Source organism: Sinocyclocheilus rhinocerous, unplaced genomic scaffold, assembly GCF_001515625.1.
Source record: "Sinocyclocheilus rhinocerous isolate Xijiao unplaced genomic scaffold, SAMN03320098_v1.1 scaffold1044, whole genome shotgun sequence".
Taxonomy (NCBI): domain Eukaryota; kingdom Metazoa; phylum Chordata; class Actinopteri; order Cypriniformes; family Cyprinidae; genus Sinocyclocheilus; species Sinocyclocheilus rhinocerous.
The window spans coordinates 186,554-211,336 of record NW_015643736.1 but is presented as its reverse complement, the minus strand read 5'-3'; the positions used below and the strand labels follow the sequence as shown (position 1 = coordinate 211,336).

The 24,783-nt window shown below is 38.9% G+C and overlaps 1 protein-coding gene across 1 annotated transcript in view; it reads left to right on the top strand.

The window, feature by feature from the left end:
• Window positions 1–24,783, top strand: part of ptprk (protein tyrosine phosphatase receptor type K) — a 159,848-nt gene that overhangs the window by 93,003 nt on the left and 42,062 nt on the right. The window contains exon 8 of the mRNA XM_016575224.1: window positions 6,582–6,875. Coding sequence (XP_016430710.1) covers window positions 6,582–6,875 — 294 coding nt within the window. The remainder of the gene's footprint in view (window positions 1–6,581; window positions 6,876–24,783) is intronic.

Sequence of the window (24,783 nt, the reverse complement as noted above, 5' to 3'; positions counted from 1 at the left end):
GTGTGAGTGTGTGTGAGTGAGTGAGTGAGTGAGTGTGTGTGTGTGTGTGTGAGGGAAAGACAGATGAGACAGGGCTTAAGGAAGGGTAACAGCAGGGCACATCACTATCATTCGCTCATGTCAGACACACATGATGGATGACCCGCATGAAACAGCCAGTGACACCTGACAAAAACAGATTCACTCTCACTGTCTCGCTCTCAGTGCTGGATTTCATTCGGTTCAAATTAACGGTGGTGAAGCCCCTGTTCAACCTAAGGACATTATTGTTAATCAGCTGAATTAAAAAGATGTATTTGTTTTTTCGCATTAATAACTGATACAAGTAAAATACAACACTAAAAGGAATAGAAAGGAAAAATTGAAATCGCATCATATGACCCCTTTAAACTGTAGAGTTTCTGTCATCACTTGTTCTGAACCCATATGCAGTTATTCACCAGGGGAAGACAAAAGCCAATTCTTGAAGAAGCTCCTTTTCTAAGACAAAAAAACCCCAATAGAGCAACATACCAGTGTCATAAACATATACATTAATCCATTTGACTTGTGTACTATATTCCAAGTCTTCTGAAGTCATATGATGCTTTTTGTAAGAAACAGACTGACTTTTAAAGGGATAGTTCACTCAAACATGATCATTTTGTCATCATTTACTCTCCCTCGTGTTGTTGCAAACCTGTATGACTTTCTTCTTTGCAAACTGAAAGAAGATATTCTGAAGAGTGTTAGTAACCATACTACCATACATTTTGGTGACCTCTGACTTCCAAAGAAAGAAAGTCATGCAGGTTTGGAACCACATGAGGGAGAGGAAATGATGACAAATGATCATTTTGGGTGAACTAACCAAGTTATTATTCAGTGTTAATGTTCCCTTCAAACATTTGGACCACTTTTATTATATTTTCATGATATTTTATGGTGCATTTTGAGCTTGATGTATAGAAAAGGTAAAATTTCTGTCACTAACAATTGTGTCACATTTTGATGCTGACTTTAAAGGAGTAATTCACCCAAAAATCAAACATTGCTGGAAATATACTCACCCTCAGGCCATTCAAGATGCAGATAAGATTTGTAGAAATGTCTCAGCAATGGATGCTCTGCAGTGAATGGGTGCCGTCAGAATGAGAGTCCAAACAGCTGATAAAAACATCACAATAATCCACACCACTTCAGTCCATCAGTTGTCACATCAAAATCCACCCACATAATTGTTTAGAGCTGCTTTGGCTTGTAAACGATGCTTGATCTGAGCATAATTCTCTCCTGATTCAGACCAGACCACTTTTTCACTGAAAGAAGTGTTATTATGGATTATGAATTCATATTTTAGCTGGATGCAACAGTTTGAAGTTAAAAACGTCTTAATGATGGGTTCATTTCTTACAAACACAAAGCTTTTGTGTTAACTGATGGACTGGAGTGGTGTGGATTACTTGTGGATTATTGTGATGTTTTTATCAGCTGTTTGGACTCTCATTCTGACGGCACCCATTCACTGCAGAGCATTGCTGAGACACTGATGCAATGCTAAGTTTCTCCAAATCTGATGAAGAAACAAACTCATCCTAATCTTGGATGGCCTGAGGGGGAGCACATAATCAGGAAATTTTCATTTTTGGGTGAACTACGCCTTTAAATTAAATTTCACAAAGCAGACATTTGGCATATTCTGTTAAAAAGTAAGGATGTACAAACTACACTGAAAAAGCTTGTTTACTTGCTACTGACTGTCTGAAACACAATAGAATTATATCAGTTTTAAAATCTTGAATATGTAACTAAAACTAGTGGCAGTTTAATAACCCTGATTCAACCTGCCACCGAAGCATCACACAAATCACACAGACGCTCTCAGCTAATGTATGAACACTGCTCCATTCACTCGCCAGTTTAGACACTAGTGCACTAAAAGCACTCTGCTCGTGTTTGTCTGTGTGTGTTTGAGAGCGTACGTCACTGGCTCTAATGAATTGAGATGAATGTAATTCGTCTGCAGGTTCAAGCACAAACGAATGGGGCTCTTTGCTCTTCTTATAAAGCCCCGTCTGCCCTCAGACTCTTTGTTTTCTCAGGAACCCAGCAAATAAGTGCAGCCGTACACATTAATGCATATTTGATGTGACTTTAGTCCCAGAGCCACTTCATTAGTGGTAAAAGGCAGATGATGTAGCACAGTGTTTTAGGTGCTCCGTTGATGGACACAGTAATAAACAGCATCTTTTACGTCACATAGAAGGCTGCGTATCATCCATGTCCAAGACAACAGATGGAGTGACTCAATCAGACTGAGACAACGTACTACAAACTCTGGATATGCAGTTATAGAGAAGCAGCTACTGAAGACACACAGTGGCCCTGAAAAGTATCTGGACACTGAATGTCACTGCATTCGATAAAAACATCCAACAGCATGATAGCACAAGCACAAGAAAAACATTTCCTGATTTCATTCCTATGATTTCGGGGTGAAATATGACCTGGACATGTGCTTGACAGGTTTGGCGCTTCACCCGGACGCTGTAATAACCGGCTGTAAATGGTAAAGTGTTATATGTCAGTGAGTGATTGACAAAACCAGCTCGCTCCGGTAAATGTCACATTTAAAATAATACACGAGAAATAAAAGCGCAGTTTACAGAGGTGATGTCATCACACGTGTGTGTGTGTCTGTGTGTGTGTGCGCGTGAGTGCGTGCGAATGTGCGTGCGTGCGTGCGTGCGAGTGGTGTGTGTGTGTGTGTGTGTGTCTCTGCCAGGGCAGCGCTTTTGTGCATCAGTGCCGTTGTGATTGGATTATTTGGTGAAATGTAATTTTGCAGTGTTGCTGTTAGTGGTGTCACACACACAACTCAACACACACTGGAATCAGATTACAGTATTAAAATCTGCCGGCTCTGATTGCACAGGGATACTAGCACCTCCTCTTGCAGGAACACCACCATAAATCAATTAACTCTCATTCCTTCCTTCCATTCCTTTATTCCATTAAGACATAAAGCGCATTACACAGGTCGATCATTTACAGGAACGCAAACGGTTTAAACACTCCGAGCAACGACACATTTATTCAGAGAATTCAACAACATTCTGCAGCTGCTGATTATACTGATCAAATTCAATGTGATATATTTTTTTTTAAAAGCGAGATATGAGTATACAAGGTACAAGGTTCTTCAGTGTCACATGATCTTCAGAAATCATTCTAATATGCTGATTTGCTGCTGAAGAAACATTTCCGATTATTAGCAGTGTTTGAAACAGTTGTGCTGCTCCATATTTTTTGTGGAAAACGTGTTACATTTTATTTCTCAGGATTCACAGATGAATAGAAAGTTCAAAAGAGCAGCATTTTTTTGAAATAGAAACTTTTGTAGCATTATACTGTACATGTATTTACTGTCTCTTTTGATCAGTTTAATGCATTCTTACTGAATACAAATCTATTAATCTTTTAAAAAGATATACTATTTTAAAATAAAATATCCTACTGACCCAAAATACTCAATGGTGTCCTTGCAGTCAAATATTTGTGTATAAGTATTTAAAGGTAAAGTGTGTCACAATTACATTCAGTTTAACTTATAAACTACATTTCTATTTGAATTACTTCATCTGTCTTCTTCATCCCGGGACAAAATGTGACAAGCGTAACCAACCAGTACTGCAAAAATGATCCAAAAACAGATAATTTGGCAATCAGGTTTCCTGAACACTCCCTTGTTGGTCAAATTTTCATTAAATTCGTCTGAAGATCACAGAAGGTCCTGACCAGTATATTCGTAACCACATGTGTGAGTTTGAGAGCCGCATCTGCTCAGCATGCATCATATAGGCGTTTCTGGACATGTAGGAATAAGCAACAGGCGTGTGATTGTTGGGTTGTGTTATTGCTGTGCTTCATGTGGGCTGGTTAATTAGCTGAAACGAATAGAGAGTTCAGGAGCCATCTGGGGTGGAAAGAGAGAGTGTGTCTCCATCTGATCGTCCCGCGCTAAACAGCATCTCTCAGCTTGAGCTGTCTGTCGCTCTGGTGGACGGTCTCGCAGCTTTAAACGCCGCTCCTCCCCAAGATGAATGTGATGCTGATGAGGAACTCATTAGATATCAGCGCTATGCTAGCGAGGAGCTTTTATGTGCCATCAACACCAGTGTCAGCGTGTTCGTCAGGATTTCTCCTGGACTGATGCTGTCCTGAACAGGGTTTCCGCGGGGTCTTAAAAAGTCTTACATTTAGTTGTATCAAATTTAAGCCCTTAAAAAGTTTTAAATTGTACAATAAAAACTTAATTATGGTTTCAGGAGGTCTTAAATTTGGGGACGAAAAGACCAGAATTGCAATATGGCTTAATGTGACGATTAAACTTAAACTTTGATTTTATTGAAAAAACACGAGCGCTGCGCGTTTCAGAGTGTGGTGCTGCGCTGCTTTGTTTACTGCCGTTACCGGGGAAACAGTTATATTTCTGCCGTTCAGAAAGCGCCTCCTGCTGGCAGAGAATCAATGTGCATTTTCAATAAGCCTGTTTTATTCAGGACCGCATTTCTAGGACCCTATAGGCTCGTTTTTTTGTTTGTATTTTTTGTATGTTTTATTTTGACCCACTTAACAAAGTGCAGTAAACGGTAAAACAATTGTGGTACAAATTAGTGTGTTTATTAGTACATTAAATACTAGTTTACAAGGTCCAGCAGCACAGTGAACTGTTTTGCACAGCTAAATGGAGATTGCTGACATCGCCTCACACACTCAAGTTCATGCCAGCTCTTACATCAAAAATAAGATGGAAAGATAAAAAATAATAGTTTCCATGGATCTAGTCTTTGCATCTGTTTGTTTGATCAGGTCTAAAAATGCGGTCCTGAAACTGCAGCCTCCAGTATTGCAGGAACACAGTATTGGGGTTGTTTTTGTTCAGACCAATGTGAAAATCGACCCATGTTTTTACCCTGCAAACACGCAGAGCTGTAAATGTGAACTGTTGGAGATAATGCATTATAAAAATCTAAACAGTAAAATGTATTTATATGCTATTTAATTAATATAATAATTTATTGATAATAATTGTTTAAATTAATATAATAATTAATACTTTTTACTTTTTATGAAAACTTGTATCTGAACTGTAATTTATGCTTTTTACAGTCATTTTACAGTTTAATTTGTTACCATAGGCATTACCCTACCCCGTTCATAGGTATTAATTTTATTTGTGTAGGTCTTAAAATAGGTCTTAAAAAGTCTTAAATTTGAGCTTAAAAATTCTGCAGAAACCCTGCTGAAGTGAACGGCTCTTCTCCATGTTGGACCAACTCCACCAACTCCATGTTGGATGATTTATTCATAATTCAGAGTTATCAGCAGCGTCCGGACTCTCAGAGAGCCATCTCGACATGTGAAGATCTGCTGTGGAGGATCTCTACACTTACACACACAGAAAAACTTATGTTTTTCCCCTGGTGTAAAAAATAAATGACTAACCTGTTTTATGTGCGGATGAGATGTCTCTCCGCTTGTCTGTCTAGCCAAACACGCACACAGTTACTAAAGGACCACCTGGATTGTCTGGTGTGGTTTAATAGTGCCGCCGTTTGCGTGTGCATCTGCAGTATCGTTATTGGTTGGCTATAGTATTGTGCTTACAGTGAACACTAATGTTAATTAAAAAGTTGTTAAAATGAACTCTTTTAAATGAAATAAACTGGGAAAAAAAACTCATTCAAAAACCATGAGCTCATTAACATATGAACATATTCAGTTGCAATGCAAAAAGGTTAGCCAATCATAGCATCAAATTCATTTACATATCGAAGTCTTAAAGGTACAGATTTATTTGTAATGCTCAGAGAGAATGTGGAAAAAGGTCAATAAAAACTAAATCATGTTTTTACTATTGTAAGCAGTGTTGGGGCAAGTTACTTTCAAAAGTAATGCATTACAATATTGTGTTACGCCATGAAAAAGTAGTGCTGGGCGGTATACCGGTTCATACCGAATACCGGTCAGTATTTCCTCTCAATCAGTAGAAAATATGGTTAACACCTGGTCATGCATGAAAAAAAAATACACCGTTATGTACCGTGAAACTGGTATAATTTTGAAAAATACCGTGATATAAATTTTTGGTCATACCGCCCAGCACTATGAAAAAGTAACAAATTTTGTTACTTAGTTACTTTTTATGGAAAGTAATGGATTAAATTACTTTTGTGTTATTATTGTCACCTGGGCTGGGCTTGCTTATTTGTTTTTAACTAACAAAAAACCCAAAAGTCATATTTTTGGCGACTGTAAAGGCCCTTTCACACCAAAAGTGAAATGAATAAGCCGCAGGCACAAGGAATTGCCTCACTCCGTAACTCACTCACAATTTCTCTCAACACGGGACAGGAGAGCTGTCAGTGAATAAATGTGAAAACAAAGTAACTAGTATTACTTATTTGAAAAAAGTAACTCAGATATTTAAGTTTTGATTCTGCATGACACATTGAGATTGTTTAAAATATCATTAAGCTGATGATATAAAGCTTGGTCTTTATGAAACGGGTTGGTGAGATGTGTCTTTATTCTTCCAGAGCCCCCGAGACCCATCGCTCCACCTCAGCTGCTGGGCGTCGGGCCCACATACCTGCTAATCCAGCTAAACGCTAACTCCATATTTGGGGACGGCCCCATCATCCTGAAGGAGGTGGAGTACAGGATGACATCTGGAAGCTGGACAGAGACCCACGCCGTCAACTCGCCCAATTACAAGCTGTGGCACCTGGATCCCGACACGGAGTACGAGATCCGAGTGCTGCTGACCCGTCCAGGAGAGGGGGGAACCGGACAGCCTGGGCCGGCTCTCATCACCAGAACCAAGTGTGCAGGTCAGTCCGCTTGGCTTTCCAACGTTAGCCTTCACTTTTGGTGTCATGACACATCCAGTAGATATTCATTTTTGTATGGGGAAGTGATTAAAGTGGGATGCACACTTTGCATTTTTTGTCCTGTCAAATTTCAGGGTTCACAAAAGATCCCTTTTGTCGTAAGGAAAAATAGTAAGCCTTGAATCGCATAGTGTCACGGCCTTGTTGGTTGATTAATTGCCAGTTCTCACTGAAGGTGGATGACTTCCAGTCTCTTTGTCTGCAAATCGCTGTCAGTGCTAACACCCCTTAAAAGGATCGTTCACCCGTTCAAAAATGAACATTTTAATTTCTTTCAAACCTGTATCACCTTCCTTCTTCTGAATGAAGAATGTTTTAACTGTTTTTTCCACACAATCAAAGTCACCCTGTTGAAAAAAACCAGCATAGGCTGGTTAGGTAGATTTTGAAGCTTGGATGCTGGTTTGTGCTGGTTTAAGCTGGTCCTTAGCTGGTCGTGTGCTGGTGCTAAGATGGTCCGACCAGTTTAAGACCAACACATGACTAGCTAAGGACCAGCTTAAACCAGCTCAAACCAGCATCCAAGCTTCAAAACCTACCAGCATATGCTGGTTTTTTCAACAGGGCAGTGAAGTAATATTTGATTATATAGCGATTTATACAATACAGACTGTTTCAAAGCACTTCAATTCAGTTCAATAACAGTGTTGATGTTGCAAAGTTAGTATCAATATCCAGCTCAATTTAGATCAGATATATTATTACTGATATTATTGAATAGTAGTGTCTTTTAAACTCTAAGCAATATAGGAGGTACATTTTGTCAGTCTTGCCTAGTTTGCAAAACTGTTTAGGTGTTATTTTGTGTATACACACCTGCTCTGTTCATACACATGCAAATATACACAAAAAGGGCCAAATTGCAGACTTTGGGTTCCCCTGGAGCACATGGAGGTTCGGGTTCAGCTGCAGTCTCATAATGATCCACAAGTGGCATGGAAACAAGGGTCTTCCTGTTTCAGCTGCAGCACACCTCTTTTGAAAGTGTTTATTTCCCTTCTCGGTGTGGTATTTGCACATAAATAATTGCCTGGAGCTCAATGTTGATTCAGTTCAGTTCAATAACAGTGCTAATGTTAGTGTGACTATCAGCTCAATTCAGTTCAGATTGTGTTTCATCTGATTGAGTCAGTACAGTCCAATCGATAATATTACTGAATATCAGTGTCTTTTAAAGCCCAACTGAGAAAGCCAAAGGTTACAGTGGCAAGGAACCTAAAATATCAATTTTTAAGTGAACAATCGCTTGCCGTGTAAATACAGGAGGTACATTTTGCCTAGTTTGCACCGGTGTTATTTCATATATACACTCCTACTCTGATCATACAAGTGCAAATACACACAAAAAGGGCCAAAATGCAGACTTTGGGCTCCCCCGGAACAGATGGAGGTTCGGGTTCAGCTGCAGTCTCATAATGATCCACAAGTGGCATGGAAACAAGGGTCTTCCTGTTTCAGCTGCAGCACACCTCTTTTGAAAGTGTTTATTTCCCTTCTCGGTGTGGTATTTGCACATAAATAATTGCCTGGAGCTTCTTCAGAAACATAATTGGAAAATAAAGTAAACAAGTGAGCGTGCGGAGCAGCTATCATTGATGCCACTCACTGTGTGTGTGTGTGTGTGAGGTTTTTATGTGTTAATCATGACTCAAACCATGCGCTGAATACCACCGCTCCCTTATAAAATTGGAAGCGCACGAGAGCAAACACTCAGTCACACCGCATATAAGGGCCTCGTGCCTTCATTTGAGATCTATGATGTGATTCTCTCCACGGGTTTCCATGGCTCCCGTATTAAACATGGCAAGACTCGGTGAGGACAGATATACGGCTTGTATGAGGAGGCACGGAGCGACGAGTGTCTTCCGGAGAGTGGAAGAGAGAGAGGAAAGAGAGGAGTGTATGCATGGTTTCATGATGGAGAGATGCTCCGTATCCCCAGCAGTGCGGCCCACTCGCTCGCTCTCTGATTGAAATTCAAACAGGAGCTCCTCTCCCCCATCAATCGCATTTGAACTTTCATATTTTTTTTTATATTGGCAAAAGACGTTTTCCAGGTCTGCTTTAGACGTGGCTTTAGATGGAGCGCTTGCTGGGTTTTTTCATCTCCCTCTAGCCAATCACACACTTATCTCACCTCGGACAGGGAGAACTGAGTGGAACCGGTGAATTTACACAATTACGTTTAGAATGGTGCCAGTCTGCCCGAGTGCCCTGTTTGAATTCATATTTTCTCTCTCTCTGTCTCTGTTTGTCGGTTAGTTTCCTGCTAAGCCATATTGTCTGGCGCTCGTGTGGCATGTGCATATTTCACATTTATCAATATTATTATGTTTGGCAGCATAGTTTATCTTGGATGTGGCTATACATTTTGAAAAAGACGGCATTGAGGAGGCGTAAACTCCTGAACGAATATTGCCACTTGTGTGTGTCTGAGCACAAGCCAAACACACCGATTCTTTCCACTTAAAGCCTTGCTGAAGCTCCCAGCCTCGTGTCTGTGTTGAGCTCATGATTAGGTGTGTTTCTATCACAGCTGTGTTCCAGAAAGCTCCGAGGTCAGCTGACGCCCCTCAGGCCTTAACAGAGTTACAAACTATTGCTCAGAGCCGTCCCACGCTCATTTGAAATTTTCCAGTTTCGTCCCATATATCTGGAGACGAATGCTATCCGTCGGCGTTCCTGTTCATCTCAAAGGCAGTGGCTCTGTTTTCAGACCTGCAAAATAACAGGCAGTAGTATAAAAGGAGTAGCTATAATGTGAGATTTACTTGTGTGTTTTTCAAGAAATTCAAGCACAAATCTCCATTGCTTTCTAGGAGACATTGGGTGACCACCCATCCTGCATTTTAGGGACAGTCCCGAAATTGGAAGCTTTGTTCTGCATTCTGCAAGTTATAAGCAATGTCCCGCATATTATCAGTTTTGTCAATATTATTTTATTTTTCCATGAAATTACAATACCACAATAAAAAAAAAAGTTATTTAAAAAGTTGCAAACTGGGATTACTGGGGTTTAAAAATCTATTTGTACTACTGAAAAAGTAAAACAGGCTACAAGTTCAAGATGCACTGAATTCTGTAAAATGCATGTAATCTTTGTATAGTCTAATAAAGTAGCATAACTTAGTCACTGCTTAAGGAAATTGATTTAGTTCATTATATTTAATGTACTGAATAGTGCAAACTGAGTGCCAGTCGCAATTAACATTTTCAAAAGCTTATTGGCGATTTAAAGCATATTATCATCCAATGTCACTGTAAATAGGCTTTCCATTTAACATTAATTAGTATTTGCATAGTCTAATAATAAGTTATCACTCAACAGAGCAACAACCAGGTGATCACCCTAAGGAGACATGGTTCTGATATTAAAGATATATTATAATTTTTCGTTCTTATTGGGTGATTAATCTGAGCACAGATTGAAATGTTGTTCAGACGGAGATAATTCTGAAACTCTAGCAGAGACTTGTGGGATTACTTTGGCTTTTTGTCAGGAGAGACGTCTAAGAAGCCATAGACTTTAGCATTTGCTCTCCATTTAATCATATTGCTGTGTAGGAGAAACGTTTGAGATATTAAGATGATCTCGTTTGCGATTTGAGAAAATGAAAACTAGATTCAGTTCCTCCCGATGCCATGGGAATGTAGTCGCTGTCATAATGAAAAGTAACAACAGCAGCAGTGATCCTCAGTCTCAGGAACATTTGGTTTCTGTTGAACTTGTGGGCTGTGAGAGTTCAGAATGGAAAAGGTTATGTCTGATTATTTTTTTGTAGACACAAATACATTTGAATACAGGTCCCATGTGTGCATGTGTCAAGACTGATTATCAGCGCAAGAAAAACCATTATGACAATGTTCCAGACATCTCTCCCTCTGCCTTTTTATTTGGTAGAAATGTCAAGCCATTTCCCTAAAATAGCAAATTGATCATGTTTCCTATGATTCCCTGTTAAATAAATGAGAAGTCAAACATTGCCTCAATCATCATTGTACAAGTCAGTGCAATGTCTATAATGATGTCTGGAGAAATAAGCGTGAACTCGAGATGGAATTGAATCAGTGCCCTCTGCTCAACACCATTCAGATGGAACGCAGACTATTCAGCACTGGTTTCTAGTCTGAAAACGGCTTTACCACAACTAAACGAGGTCTACCTTGAGAGAGAATTGGCTTTGTTTCACTCAGTTCACTTTTGGGTCAACTGAAAGAGGTGTGACTTTGGTTTGGACTCGAATGTGAACACTCATAAAGAATGGCTCTCTGTTGGCAGACAAACTTCACACAACACACTGAACATGAGAGCTGTTGTTTTAATTTGATTTTAGGCTGTTTTGTTCTTTTAACCTTGATATCTAAACATCAGTTTTATAAAATGTTATTGCTGAAGTGTTTATTTATTTTAATACTTTCTTCTGTCCCAATTATAAGTACACCTTTCATATGGTGGTTCTGCTACAGAGTGTGATACTTGTTTGCTGTTTTTTTTTTTGAGCATCGTGAAACGGCAACACTAACTCCACCAGTGGAGAGAGTTTGTGGCTGACCAATGGTAGTGTTCAGGAAACCTGTCTGAAAACAGTCATTTATTTTCCTTACTGGCATAGAAATGAAAGACTTCAGATTTCAAAGTTTATCATTTTGCATTTGAATCACTGTTATGACATTTATTGAAATAACAGCACAAATAACAGCATACAGGCCTAGTTTTAGCTGTTTGTTGTAGCACAGACAGCTCAGCCGCCTAATTGTAGCCATATGTCTGCTTTCTTTTCTTTCTTTTAAAATTGGTGTATTGCAAACCTTCAGTGTGCCCGGGTACGTTTGAAAGTCGTATTCCCATCTGTCTGATAGCCAGAGGGCAGGATGTAGCGGCACATCTGGTACTGCTGTCTCTCTCTCTCTCTCTCTCTCTCTTTCTCTCAGCATGCCATCTCTCCCCATCACTCTCTGCCTGTAATGTTGTGCTTTAGAGGAGACCACCACCACAGGTTGCTTTCTGACAGCAGAGAAAGCACAGTGAGAAAATGGTCTCCAAGTCAAATCCCTCGCTCCTGCCTCAGTGCTGTTGAGACGCGGCTCACTGTCACACTGAGGAAGGAAAGGTGAAACTGCCATGGCTGTAATGACACTGCCGGAGTCACACCAGCCGTCAAAATCTCTTCAACTCAAGTTTGTATTGTATGGACATTATGTAGATGTTCGGTTTGCATGAATTACAGAAAGCACAATGCACGGAATACTGTATCCCATAATGCAGTGTGCTTCGCTTAACCTTCAATTTATAGTGTGACAAATGAACTGAAAGTAATATAAGTTGAGATTTATAACATCTCATTGACTCATTTCAAAATAACTGAATGCCACTCGCTAGATTAAGCATTCAATTTATTAGGGTCGTGTGACTTCAGTGTAACATACTACTGTGCTGCATACTGTTTCACATATGCAGTGAGCACTACGACAGTATTCCGCTCTGAACACAACCATAGACTTTTCCTGTCTAGATAAAAAAGTGTCAGCAGGAACAGGAAGCACTGTTTGTTGAAACAGGAAGTAATAGGAAAAGTAATCTGATCTTGGCTCTATGACCGTTTCCTACAAAAAAGTCATCTGGCTGAGTATCTGCATCGTGTGTGTGTGTGTGTGTGTCTACCCAACACGGAGAAAGATGGAGAATTGAAGAGTCAGAGGGCTAGGTGGCCAGAAGAGGCTAATCATAGTGTCCGAGCTTGAGTATACTGATTGATAATAGACTCCAGGGGAGTGGGTGGCTATGACAGACACATAAACTAGAAAGAGTGTCTCAGAATTGTAAAGATATCATGTGGTCCACACAGCAGAGTATAGTTTAGAAATGTATAGAAAATACCTAAACCGCTTGCAAATGAAAACAGTGGAGGTAGAGAACATTAGGGGTCCTAGCACTGAACCCTGAGGTACGCCGGTGATGAGTGTGTGGGCTGAGAAGAGCAAGTCTTTCTTGAACATCATTATCGTTGGCCATGTAGGATATAAACCAGAAAAGCGCTGACCTGGAAAAAATTAGCATGGAGTTGTGAGGAGTCTCTCTCTGGCTTACTTGAGTCCTGTGGTTAAAGCAAGGACAGCCGTTTAAGTGGAGTGACCAAGTTTGAAGCCAAATTTCAATTAAGATTACATTTCATGGAGTGAGGCACTTTAGCCCAGTGTCTAAGTGTTTTTTGTAATCAACTAATATAAAAGTAATACATTAAAGTATGCCAAATAAACATTAATTGAAGGACCCATGCCTAAAGATGGGGTTTCCTGATTCTCAATGAAATTCTAAGTCTATTAGTTTAATCCTTTAATGCATGACGTCCATTAATGTGGACAGATCTTTAACCGCTCAGGGTGGGATGGTACATCAAAACCATCGTCAGCAATTAGCTTTGACCCTTAATTCTCATAGCTCTATTAAAAACGAAGTATCCCTGAAATACCTATTTTATTGCAGAACCTTCTGAGTGTTACTTTCTCAAAATACATCGTATGCATCTTAGTGAAGAGGGAAAAAATCCTTGGTTTTCCATGGTTTGTGTGTGTGTGTGTGTGTGCATGTGAATGTTTATGTCCAGGCTGCATGTTTTGTACTCTTTGACTTTGATCACAGTGTGTAGGTTTATGGTTGTGCTGTAGCGAGAGAGAAAAGGTGCTGTAATTATCATGAACTAAATGAGTGTGTGCGGTTATAGTGCTGATTGTGCTGAAAGCAGGCTCTCCGAAGACACGCATGCACACCATGCTTGATTTAGCAGACCAATTTTCAATTAAGCTACATCAAAAATGAACATCGGCCATTTCAGGAAACACCGGCTTCCCCTTTTTTCTGCCTGTGTGACAGAATGTGAGATTGGATGAATCCAATCGCTAATTGTCATCGTCCGTCAAGGTGAAAGCCTTCTGGGTAAGTACAATAAACATGCCTCGTGCACCATGACTTACACTCACTCTCCTCTGCATTTTTCATTTAAGCAGAATCACTTCTCAGTAGGAGACCATCTTATCAGTGGCCATTTTATATTGATGGATCTTATATTTTATAATTTGCTGTTTATGTTGCAAATGGTAGAGTGCATTGTCTTGTAAGAATTGACACAATGTCAGTATGAAGCCAGTTGTAAATGTTGAAGTCAAGCATCTACAGCTCTAATAGTGGACTTGAGTAGTTGCTATTCCCTGAAAATCCTGACAGCCACCCAAGCTCTCTTTGGCGTGTTAATGAGGATCCACGAGAGAAGTAGCTATGTCCGTATCATTCTTTTGAACAGGGTCATTAAGTACATTTTTGGTTTTCACTAGTAGCCTAAAACTGTGCTAAATGTTGGTAGAACCAAATGGTTTTATGCGTTATTGAGCCTCAGAAGGGATGATTAGTTGGGGAATTACATCTTCTCAGATGTAAAAGAGAAAAAAAGTGCTATTTCAGGTGAATAAAATCAGGAAATATGGTTGTTTGTTATTGTCAGAATATTATGTGTTGTATGTCCTGAATTGCTTGTATTCAGTGGCATGCCAGCTCACCAATATGAGAGAAATCATTACTTGTTTCTGTTTATATGGAGTGTGTTTGTGCAAGTGCTTGACTAAATAAACCCTGACCGCTACATTTTCACCCCAGCAGCTTCCACGTTCTTTACCTCAGGACTCGTTCGGTGTGGTGCTTTGTCCACTAATGATTTCCGGGAGATGATTTGCACTCGTAGAGTCTTTTAAGGCAACTGTAATAACCTTAATTTTAACGTTCAATCCATAGAAGATTTTAAGAGGTCATTAAGCCCATTAGCCTGGGGTTTAAGACGATTGATTAGGTCTCGAAAGACATTGATCAGGTTCCTTGAGTGTGTGTGTGTGGTGGAGGGAAATAAATCGCTGATAAATAAATCTCATAAAGAGCGCAGGTCTGCAGATCCAGCAGACAAACATCATAAAGCCTGGAGATTATCAGTTTATGTCCAGAGAACGTTATTTAAATGGAAATTACTTCCTCTCCTGCCACACGCTGTATTTTATTTGAGCTCTTTGCCACGCGTTGCTGGCGCTGGGTATTAATGTTAATGGTGCTTGTGTCTTTTCAGCATTCAGATGATTTTCTCCACTCTTAACATATTGTAGGTGTTTATAGGTCTTTTAATGGCTTCATATGGGGAAAACATTGTCATAAAAACACGCTCTGGTAGGCCTTTTATTCTGAACAAAAGCGTTGGCCTAATGGATCAGTGCTACCATACTTCAAATCATCTTAAAGGGAGCATTTTTTTTCACTCAGAAAATGAAAACAAAGAAGCAAAAACACAACAAAAGCATCAAGATTGCAGCGACAAGCAATTTTTTTCCCAATGAAATTCCGATCCCATTGAAAAGGGTGGTGTGTATGAACTGGTCTGTGGCCATATATATATATATATATTTTTTTTTTAGGTATGTTATCAAGGAAAATATGGCGATTATGCTCAGTGACATTATTGTGGTGGCTTTCTCTGTAAATGAACATCTGAATCAGATTAAAACATTTAGGGTTCATATAAAATTGAAATTGGATTGGATTAATTTGGATTGACAAAAAATTTGCGCAAAGTGGCATAGTGTTACATTTTAATATTCACTATACACTTTCATTTAATGGAATAGAACAGCATCAACTTTCTGCTAATGTTCTCTTTTTTTGCTTGTATGTTTATCAAGCGCTGTGAAGAGTGAGTAGGCGATATCTTTGGTTTTTTGGTTGACCTGTCCCTTTAAATCACCCCCTCCATGTGCTCTTGTCCCCTGTGTTTTACTCACTTCACCTCAACATGCAGAGGTGGGTTTGTGCACATATAATGATATTTATTCCCTGCCCTTATTACCCATAATCCTGTGCGAGTGTAGTGGTTAAGGTGTGTGTTGACTCTGTGTTTATCAGGTCCTCAGCAGCCCTCATTTGAATTTAAAAAAAGTCATTTGGATGAGCATGCTGCTGGAGTGCAGGTACGAGATCCGTTTTACCTTTTACTGTCCTTTCATCTGCCTTCTGTCGCTCTCGCTCGTCTCACGCTTCAACAGTGGCCTTCCTCAGGCAAAAAAAACACATAAACCACGGACTATTTCCACATGCTGGATCTGATTTCAACATTTTCAATCTCCCCGCTCAATAAAATTCCCCCCCACAGCCGGTCCCCAACCCTATGAATAAAACATGAGATGAAAAAAGAGCCTGTGACCAAATATTACGCCATCAGACGAAAGGTAATCTACTGCACATGCCATTCTTACTGCTTCAGACGTTCACTCTGCCCTGATTAGTGTTGCTGTAAGCGGTGTCGCACACACGGCCACACGCCTCACAGACGGGAGAAAAATCCTTACTGATGGCAGACGCACAAAAATATGTGGGGAAAAGCGAGGGATTTCCTGACGAATGGAGAGTGTTTGAACTGGAGTCCATCTGCAGAACTGAAGCTGTCAGAAATACACAGCAGTGATTAATTCATGAAAATGCCAGCATGCTGGAAGAGTACAGAGATTTGAAGTTCACATACGGAAGCCCACAGAGTTCATGCCTTATGATCTGTTCTCTGTTCTGTTTCTTGAGATGACAGAATGACAGAAAAATAACACGTATGATAACTTTACTTATTACTAGGGCTGGGTTGACAGTGCTAATTAATCTATCTATGCTTTCTGTGTTCAGTTGATGCATGGACAAAACTTAACTAAACATTATTTCTATTCCATAGTCAGAGTAAGCTTTGTGCTGTTGATTTTGATATGAAACAAAGTCTCAGCTTTCCAATTCTGTCAGTTTTATCACAAAATTCAAACAATAAATGTGGTTTTGCCACTCGTTAATGTGGCATGCTAGATTGCGGTTGGTACACATCATTTAATGACCATAAACTCAATAGTCAGCCAGAAAAAAAAATAACTAGAGAGGAGCATTTTGATAAACACATGCACTATGTTACATATTCATTAGATTTTTGTTTAACCTTTAAATGTAGTCATCATTAACTAATGCATTTTTTGAACAAATCTGTCATGAAATTAAGCCATGTTTAAATGTTCATATTTCAACAACTAATTGGAGTAGAAACATAATTATCTTATTCAATATATAAATCACAATTGAATTTAATAGTTTCTTTTGCTAATTTTAACCTTTAATATTATAGTATTGTACCAACGGATGGGGTTCCCTAAATAGTTTACAGCTTCAGACTTTGATTTTCAAAGATTTATTATAAAAAAGTTTTTTCCCAAAATGCAATATGAGAGAGATTTTTTTTTTTTTTTTTTTTTCCAAAATGAACATATGCTGTACCTGATAAATACCCCAAAAATCAATATAGAATCAGAATTGAATCAAATCAAGAGCTTGTGAATCGGAATTTAATTAAACCGTAAAAACTTTTTCATGGCCAGCCCTAATCATTGCACATATGTCTGCTGCATGTGATGCAAAATAAATAAATAAATAGCTGCCTTCTGTGGTAATCTATAGTTTCTATACAGTGCATACACAGGATATGCCAGTTCTGTTATTGACAAAAATAGCATTTTATCACAGATTTGTATTAGCTTGTATGTAATAGTCCAGATGGCATGTACTATGGTTAAAGTACCCCATTACCTCAGTGTGTGTGTGTGTGTGTGTGTGTGTGTGTGTGTGTGTGTGTGTGTGTGTGTAGCAGTGCACGAGTGCAGTGCAGTGCATTTCCTCCCACTCCACACGGATCACCATGAGTGCACTAGTGCATGAACAAGAGCTTCCGGCCTTTAGCTCATTATGCTAAGACTCCTAACATCTCGGAGCAGAAACAACTCGTCTGCTGACATCCCATTCCACGGGACAAGACTTATTTTGAAAACACTCTACAAGCCACTAATAAAAAGCATCTACTGTAACTACACTGAACTTATTAGCTGCGGGCAGTAGTCAAACTAAGTAAGAAGGGAGAAACAATATCTTTTTTAATTATTTATTTTTAATTTTTATATTATTATCAGATTATTTTCTCATTTCAAAAGTGTTTATCTCACAAAAGAAATCTGTGGATCTTGGTTAAGGTGATAGAGTTGAGCAGATAAATTAATAAAACTTGTGAATAAAACCCCATAATTTAAATAACAAAAACATCCTGATGAACAGCAGCATTTAACTTTTTTTGTAATAAATATTGTAGGATGTATCTCAGGCATCTGCACAAGGATTATTTGAATATGAATGAACCGATTGTTCTACTGTGGATAGTTGGACAGTTCACGGCAGTGCTTGATGGCTGTAAAGCTGTAGTCACAATACAATGCAAAAAAACAGCAAAGTACCATTTTCTCTCATTATGCTGCTTGTTGGAAGAGGTTGCATGTTACTGGAAAAGCTATACAGTTAAAAAAAAAAAAACAGCTGAGCTACTGAAAAATGTTCTTCTTTTTTTTTTTTTTTTTTTATACATTTTTTACGTAATTTAATTTATTTTTTAATCAGCTTTGCATCAGGAATACATTACATTTTACAATATATTTTCATATAAAACAATTATTTTAAATTGTGATAATATTTCACAATATTACTGTTTTTACTGTATTTTTGATTGAATAAATGCAGCCTTGATGAGCAGAAGGGACTTCTTTCAAACCCATTAAAGCATCTTAATTATTCCAAGCTTTTGAACGGTAGTGTAATTATCTGAATGCATTGACACGCATAGTTCCAGAGTAAAGCACTGCCTTACTATGCCGTCTAGGTGGGCCACTCACTAGGTTGTGCAGCAGAGCTATTGAGTTTATATGGTAATATGGTCTATAATGTAACAATAATGGCAAAAACACAAGTGCTTTTGCTCGCCGACGCTCTCAGACACACAAACACACCGTTTCTGGTGACTCCATTCAAACTGATGCTGAAAATTAATCAAGCAATAAGCAAACAGAGGTCAGATGAGACAGCGCATAGATGGGCAATACATTATGTAATGCATTTATCATTCTTTGTCTGAACAATATCTCCATCTGTTGCCCCGTGTTTCACTTCCCTCTGATAGTAATAGAGCTCTCTGGAGAGGTTGTGTGTGTGTGTGTGTGTGTGTGTGTGTGTGTGTGCACATCGGAAAAAGTGCTTTCAATTGCACCCAACTCTGAAGCAAAAAGCGATGCAGGAAGTAATGCACATGTTCAGAGAGAGGTATGGAAGGTGCTACAAGAGTCGCTTAATTGAAAATTTTGATGTGGTGTTGATCGTTAAGGGGGGCTGCGAGATTGCCCCGTTGCTTTGTGGGTAATTGATATGATGCTGCTGTGACACGCTCACCGTTTCATTTTCCCCGTGGGAATAGTGTGAATTAGTTTTTGGTTTTTTTCTCTTTTCTTTCTATCTGCTCCCTCGGGGAGAGACAGTGGAAGGCGACACACTCTAATAGTCCCGCAGATGAGAGACAGACAGATGGAGGGAAGCCGCAGAGACTCTCGCAGTGAAACGATATGCAGGAGGAAGTGGGGTTTATTAGGATTTGTAAAGTCTCCTGTACACCCCTCCTGAAGTGAAAATGTTAGCGCTCAAATGTTCCTCTTTCATACTTCAGAGGACTTGGAGGAATAATTGACCAGAAACTTTCTGTCATCTTTTAGGTGGTTCAGCAGAATATCCATGCTGACCAGTGACCGTCAGGCTGCCGAAATGATCAAAACCTGATAAAACACGAAAATGTCCATATGATGAATGTAGTATATAACAAGTTCTCTAAGGAACAGACTGAATTTTAAGATGTTATTCGCTGAAAATCTTCTCATCTGCTTCGATCACATTTATTTTTGTACATATTTAAGATGAGTCACACCAAGGTTGATACCATGTGCCATTGGTTCAATACTATGTCATGAGTTTAAATATGCAAAAGCATTAGGATTTCATGATATACTGAAAAAAAAATGGTGTAGAAACAATTTTCACTCAGAAATTACTAGTAAATTTCACAATTACAAAGAAATGACAAATAACATTGAATTAAGCATAACATTTTGCAGTAGAAAATCTGAAATAGTAGTTTACTCAAACATGTTTTATTTACAACTTCAAAAAATAATTTTTTTTTTACAGAGTACTTTTATGCTGCTTTTTTATACAAGAGCAACCTAAACTCCACAAAAAGAAATAAATAAATAAATATACAAATACCTTGACGGTTTGCAAATTTGGGCTGAATTTTTATTTTGGGGGGAACTATGACTGTAATAGAGTTCCTCAGCAGGAATGTTAGGAATATTATTCTATCTACTTGTTTTCTTTCTATTTATTTATATATATATATAAATTTAAAAAAAGTACTGCGTTAGACTAACCGGGACTTGTCATAACACTTGCATATTATTGCTCTTTTGTTGGTTTTATTGTCATTTGTAAGTAGCTTTGGATAAAAGTGTCTGCTAAATGACTAAATGTAAATGTAAATGAATGAAAAGAAACAAATCCATAGTTGACATTTAATAAGAGCTGTAAATAAACAAAAATGGGGCTAGCAGTTCAGATCACCTGATCTTGGAGGAGTGTTGTTGAGATCTCCTCTGATGTGAGATGAATGGGGGAAGCATCACAGAAGCAGGTGCTTTCGGCAGAAGTCTCTATTTGTTCTCTTATTGAGAGAGGGAATGAGTTGAGATGTGATGGAGGTGTGATGGCTCTTTCCTCTGGGTGACCCTCAGGCAGAGCGGACACCGCAGCGTAATGCTTCTGCTCGGCAAGACGAGCTGATGAGTTGATTGGACTCCAGTAATTAGCAGATGGTGAGGGTTGGTTATGTATTCATCCCTCGAGTCAGCCTCGTTTGGGCTCTTTACGGGTGTTTACACGCTGAGAGGATGAGTGCTGGTGGATGGAATGCAGAATCTGTGCAGAAGAAAAGGAGTTTGTCTTTGATACAGTGTCAGTGTCAAGGCTGATGATAAAAGCGGCTTTAAGCTTGTTGTGGAGAGTGATTTAAGCAGAACGTCTGAGATGTTAAAAGGTTATCAGGTGAGATCAGTCTCTCGCCCCGTTGCTCTCGTCTTCTGCTGTTTTCTAGTCTGAGATGATGATTCTTCTTTATGCTTAACATGGTCTGACATAGAAAACAAGAAATTTGTCCATTTTGCCACTTCCATTGGACGGGAGATGAGGGGGAGAGAAGGGCAGCGAGATCAACATCAAGTGCCGTTCTAATGCACTTTTCAAAGTTGGAAGTTCAAAATTCAGCCTCTCAGAGCTGGAAGAGAAGGCGGCGTAAGCGCTAAGCCACGGCTCCATCAAGAGGTCTAGGTTTGGCTGGTCACTTTGGTCCAGTTTGCCCCTGAGAGATTTTTTTTATATATAAAGACCTTTCAGCTCGTAATCTTTAAAGCAGCCGTGGGCCAGCCCTGCTCAAATTGGCTCAAAACTCCCTGACTGAGTGTCAATGAGTGCAGGTTTCTAATCACAAACACCCCGGGGTCCTGCGTCAGCCAAGCAGCTGCCATTGAGATGAATGGGAGCGCTAACAGATACCTCTGTCCAGATATCCAGCACTGTAGAACTGAGTATTGACACCGTTCTCATCATTAGATTGAGATTTTGATTCACAGTTTAATTCAACATTGTTTCATTCGGATGCATATCAGGGACAGTATGCCAGTTTTTCTGTATACAAACATTTAAAATGCATTTTTTAATAAAAAATCACTTTTTAATGAGATGTTATGTTTCTACTCCAGTTCATTTTTTGAAATAAACATTTAAACAGTGTCTGTCATAAAAACTTAAATACATACAAAACTGCATGCATTAAATAAATAATGAAGACAAAAATATAATGAATATGTAATTTAGTGCATATTTTATTTTTTCTAGCTGACTATCGAGTTCATGGGCATTGAATGTCTTTGCTGAGGTAAATGTGACATTACGTGACGTATTGTTCATAAGTTGTTTTATTGATGTCTTATTGGTCGATTACATGAGACATGATGCATTTCAGTAAGTTTCTTCTGATGTCACCACAGCGATCTGTCCTGTCCAAAGAGTGTCAGAACGACATTTATTGTTGGTATTTCTTAATAAATTTGACAGAATTTGAAAGTGGAGATTAATTTCATATCAAAAGTAAGAAAGCACAAAGGTTATTGCAATTATTGGATCCAATAATGTTTAGTGAATTTTTATTTTTGCATCAGCAGAAAACAAGCTAGACCCAGATTGATCTTGGGATTTAAGAATCGATATCGGTTCGTCAAAATGAGAACTGATTAAAATCGATTAATCAATATCGTCACCGCAGCCCTACAGCACACTATTCTCTTTGTTGATTCACACTCATAACGTTTGTAAGGAAGCAGAATTCAGTTTTCAACAATAATAACCAGCTCATGACGAGTGAAACAGAGCGATAATTCTCGTTGGAGTGTTTGAGTTTACAGTCCAAACACGAGCCGTGTCTGTCGATCTACCGTAAGCAACTGCTGTTTAGAGGCCAAATTGAGGATGATGATAAAGAGCTGATAGCGTCATATTTTTGTGTGTGTGTGTGTGTGTGTGTCTGTGTCTGTCTGTGTGTGTGTGTGTGTGTGTGTGTGTTTGTTTCTTAGCTAATGTACGCACCATTAGCAGACTGCTGCATTGATTGTCTTGAAATTTATGAAGCGCGGCCCATTACAGACCTCTCTCTCTGCCGTTTTCTATTTCCTCCGGCCCACAGGGAGTCTCACTTGTGGTGTAAAAGCATAATTAAAGCTAACCAGTATTGGATCTTTAGCCGTGATTACACTGTGCTGGACATGTGAGTCTCCCTGAGTAATGGCATTATGGGAAGTATGTGGGCAGACAGTCTTTGTGTTGGCCAAGTATGTTAGAGGAAACGTGTCGATGAAACGAATAAGGAGGGATCAAATAGGCCATTGAACGAGCCTGTTTTGAATGGCTCTGCTTGAGAAAAGCCGTCCGTCTCCAGTCTTCCCTCTCCATCGGGAGAGCTTTTCAATATCGGCTCGAAGATCCGCTGGTCCGATAAACAGCCCTTCAAAATTACATTCACATTTCCTGACCCTCCAATTTATGGCAATTAAATGAAATGCCTCCTATTACTCTGGCCTCTCTCTCTTCCCTTTTCTCTTTCATTGCTCCATTATGTGGACTCAAGGATAAATTGCCTTTGTGATCAAGTGTCGCCCGTGTAAAGCTCTCGTTTGTACACAGGCGCTCTCGCTCATCGCCGCTCGTTTAGTCTGAAGTAGTCGGAGGACGTGTTTGTGGGTTAAAGCCATCTTCAGATGCTGCTGAAGGAAGAGAAGCGTCACTCTGAATGCTAAATGACTGCAGGATCAAACACTGCTCACCTCATCTGCTGCTGCTTTCTTCTTCTGCTTCTTGTTTTTATGAACAAAGACATGATGTTAGTGAGGAAGAGGAAAGAGTCTTTTGAGCACACGTCAGCTCAGTTCTGGAGTATGCAATGATCTTTGATTATTGATCTGCTGAGTGTTGCCAAACAACAATAAAAAATCATGAATTATGAACAGTGAACAATATTTTTTGGAGACAGTTTTTATTTCAGATCATTATTGTTATTATTACCAACAGTGTTTTTTAATATCATTGAGATAAATGTTTTTATTTATATTACTATTATTATAATATGAAGCAGCACAGCTGTTTCCAACACTGATAATAAATCAGCATATTATTATGATTTCTGAAGATCATGTGACACTGAAGACTGGAGTAATTATGCTGAAAATACAGCTGCGCATCACAGGAATAAATTATATATAAAAGTGTATTGAAATAGAAACACATTATTTTAAATTGTAATAATATTTCACAATATTACTGATTTTTCTGTATTTTTGATCAAATAAACGCAGCCTTTGTGAGCAGAAGAGACTTTCAGAAATTTTACTGATCCCAAACTTTTGAACAACAGTGTTCGTATATATCGTTTTTATTACATTTTATTCATTTGTAGTTATTTTAGTGCGCCAAGTTAAACTAAATGAAAATGAGAAATGTTGCCAAATCTAAAAAAAAAAAGTTTTTTTTTAAATATTTTCTTTCAGTAAAGTAACAAGTTTTTTATTTTTTTAGTTAACTTTAATAACCCTAATTACCACTCAGTATTTTGTTAACATTGCTGTATTTTATTCAATTATTTTTGTGGGTGCAGTCATGTTTGCAAAATTTCAGTGAAAGCTATTCTTATCACACAATAACATAAAAATGAATGAAGCACAGCACACAGTCGTCACTTTCAAACCAAGCAGCTTTCTGTCGGCCAACACATATGCTGAAAACACTGTATCATGTGACTTTTGTGGCTTATTGCTGTCATTTTCTTTGCTAAAGAAATTAGTTTTGTTTGAAAAGATGGAGTTTTTAACACCTTAACAGAAACATCACTTACTGAGATCAGATGTACTGTTCTCACCTAGTGTTAGTATTCACAGCCTAGCCTTACAGCAGTGAGGTTAATGTAGACAAACACCACTTTCTCTTTCTTCAGAAAATGTGTCTTCAGGTTTTCATTTTGGATGCAGCTCAGCTTAAAGCAGCGCAGAAGAGACGTCTGAGGCGACGCGCCACTCCTCGTTGGGAATCTTTTTCCTCCCATACAGACTTAATTAAAAAAGTGTTGTGTTTTCACCTGCATGAAGTGGCAGAACAACAGCAAATCGATGAGTCTATTCATCAGGTAGCTGTGCCATTGAGAAGTCATTATGAATGAGATTACCATTGATCTGTGCTGCTGGACTGAGGCTGGAGACAGACCCGCGATACAAACACAGCCTCTCTGTGTGTGTGTGTGTGTGTGTGTGTGTGTGTGTGTGTGAGAGAGAGAGAGAG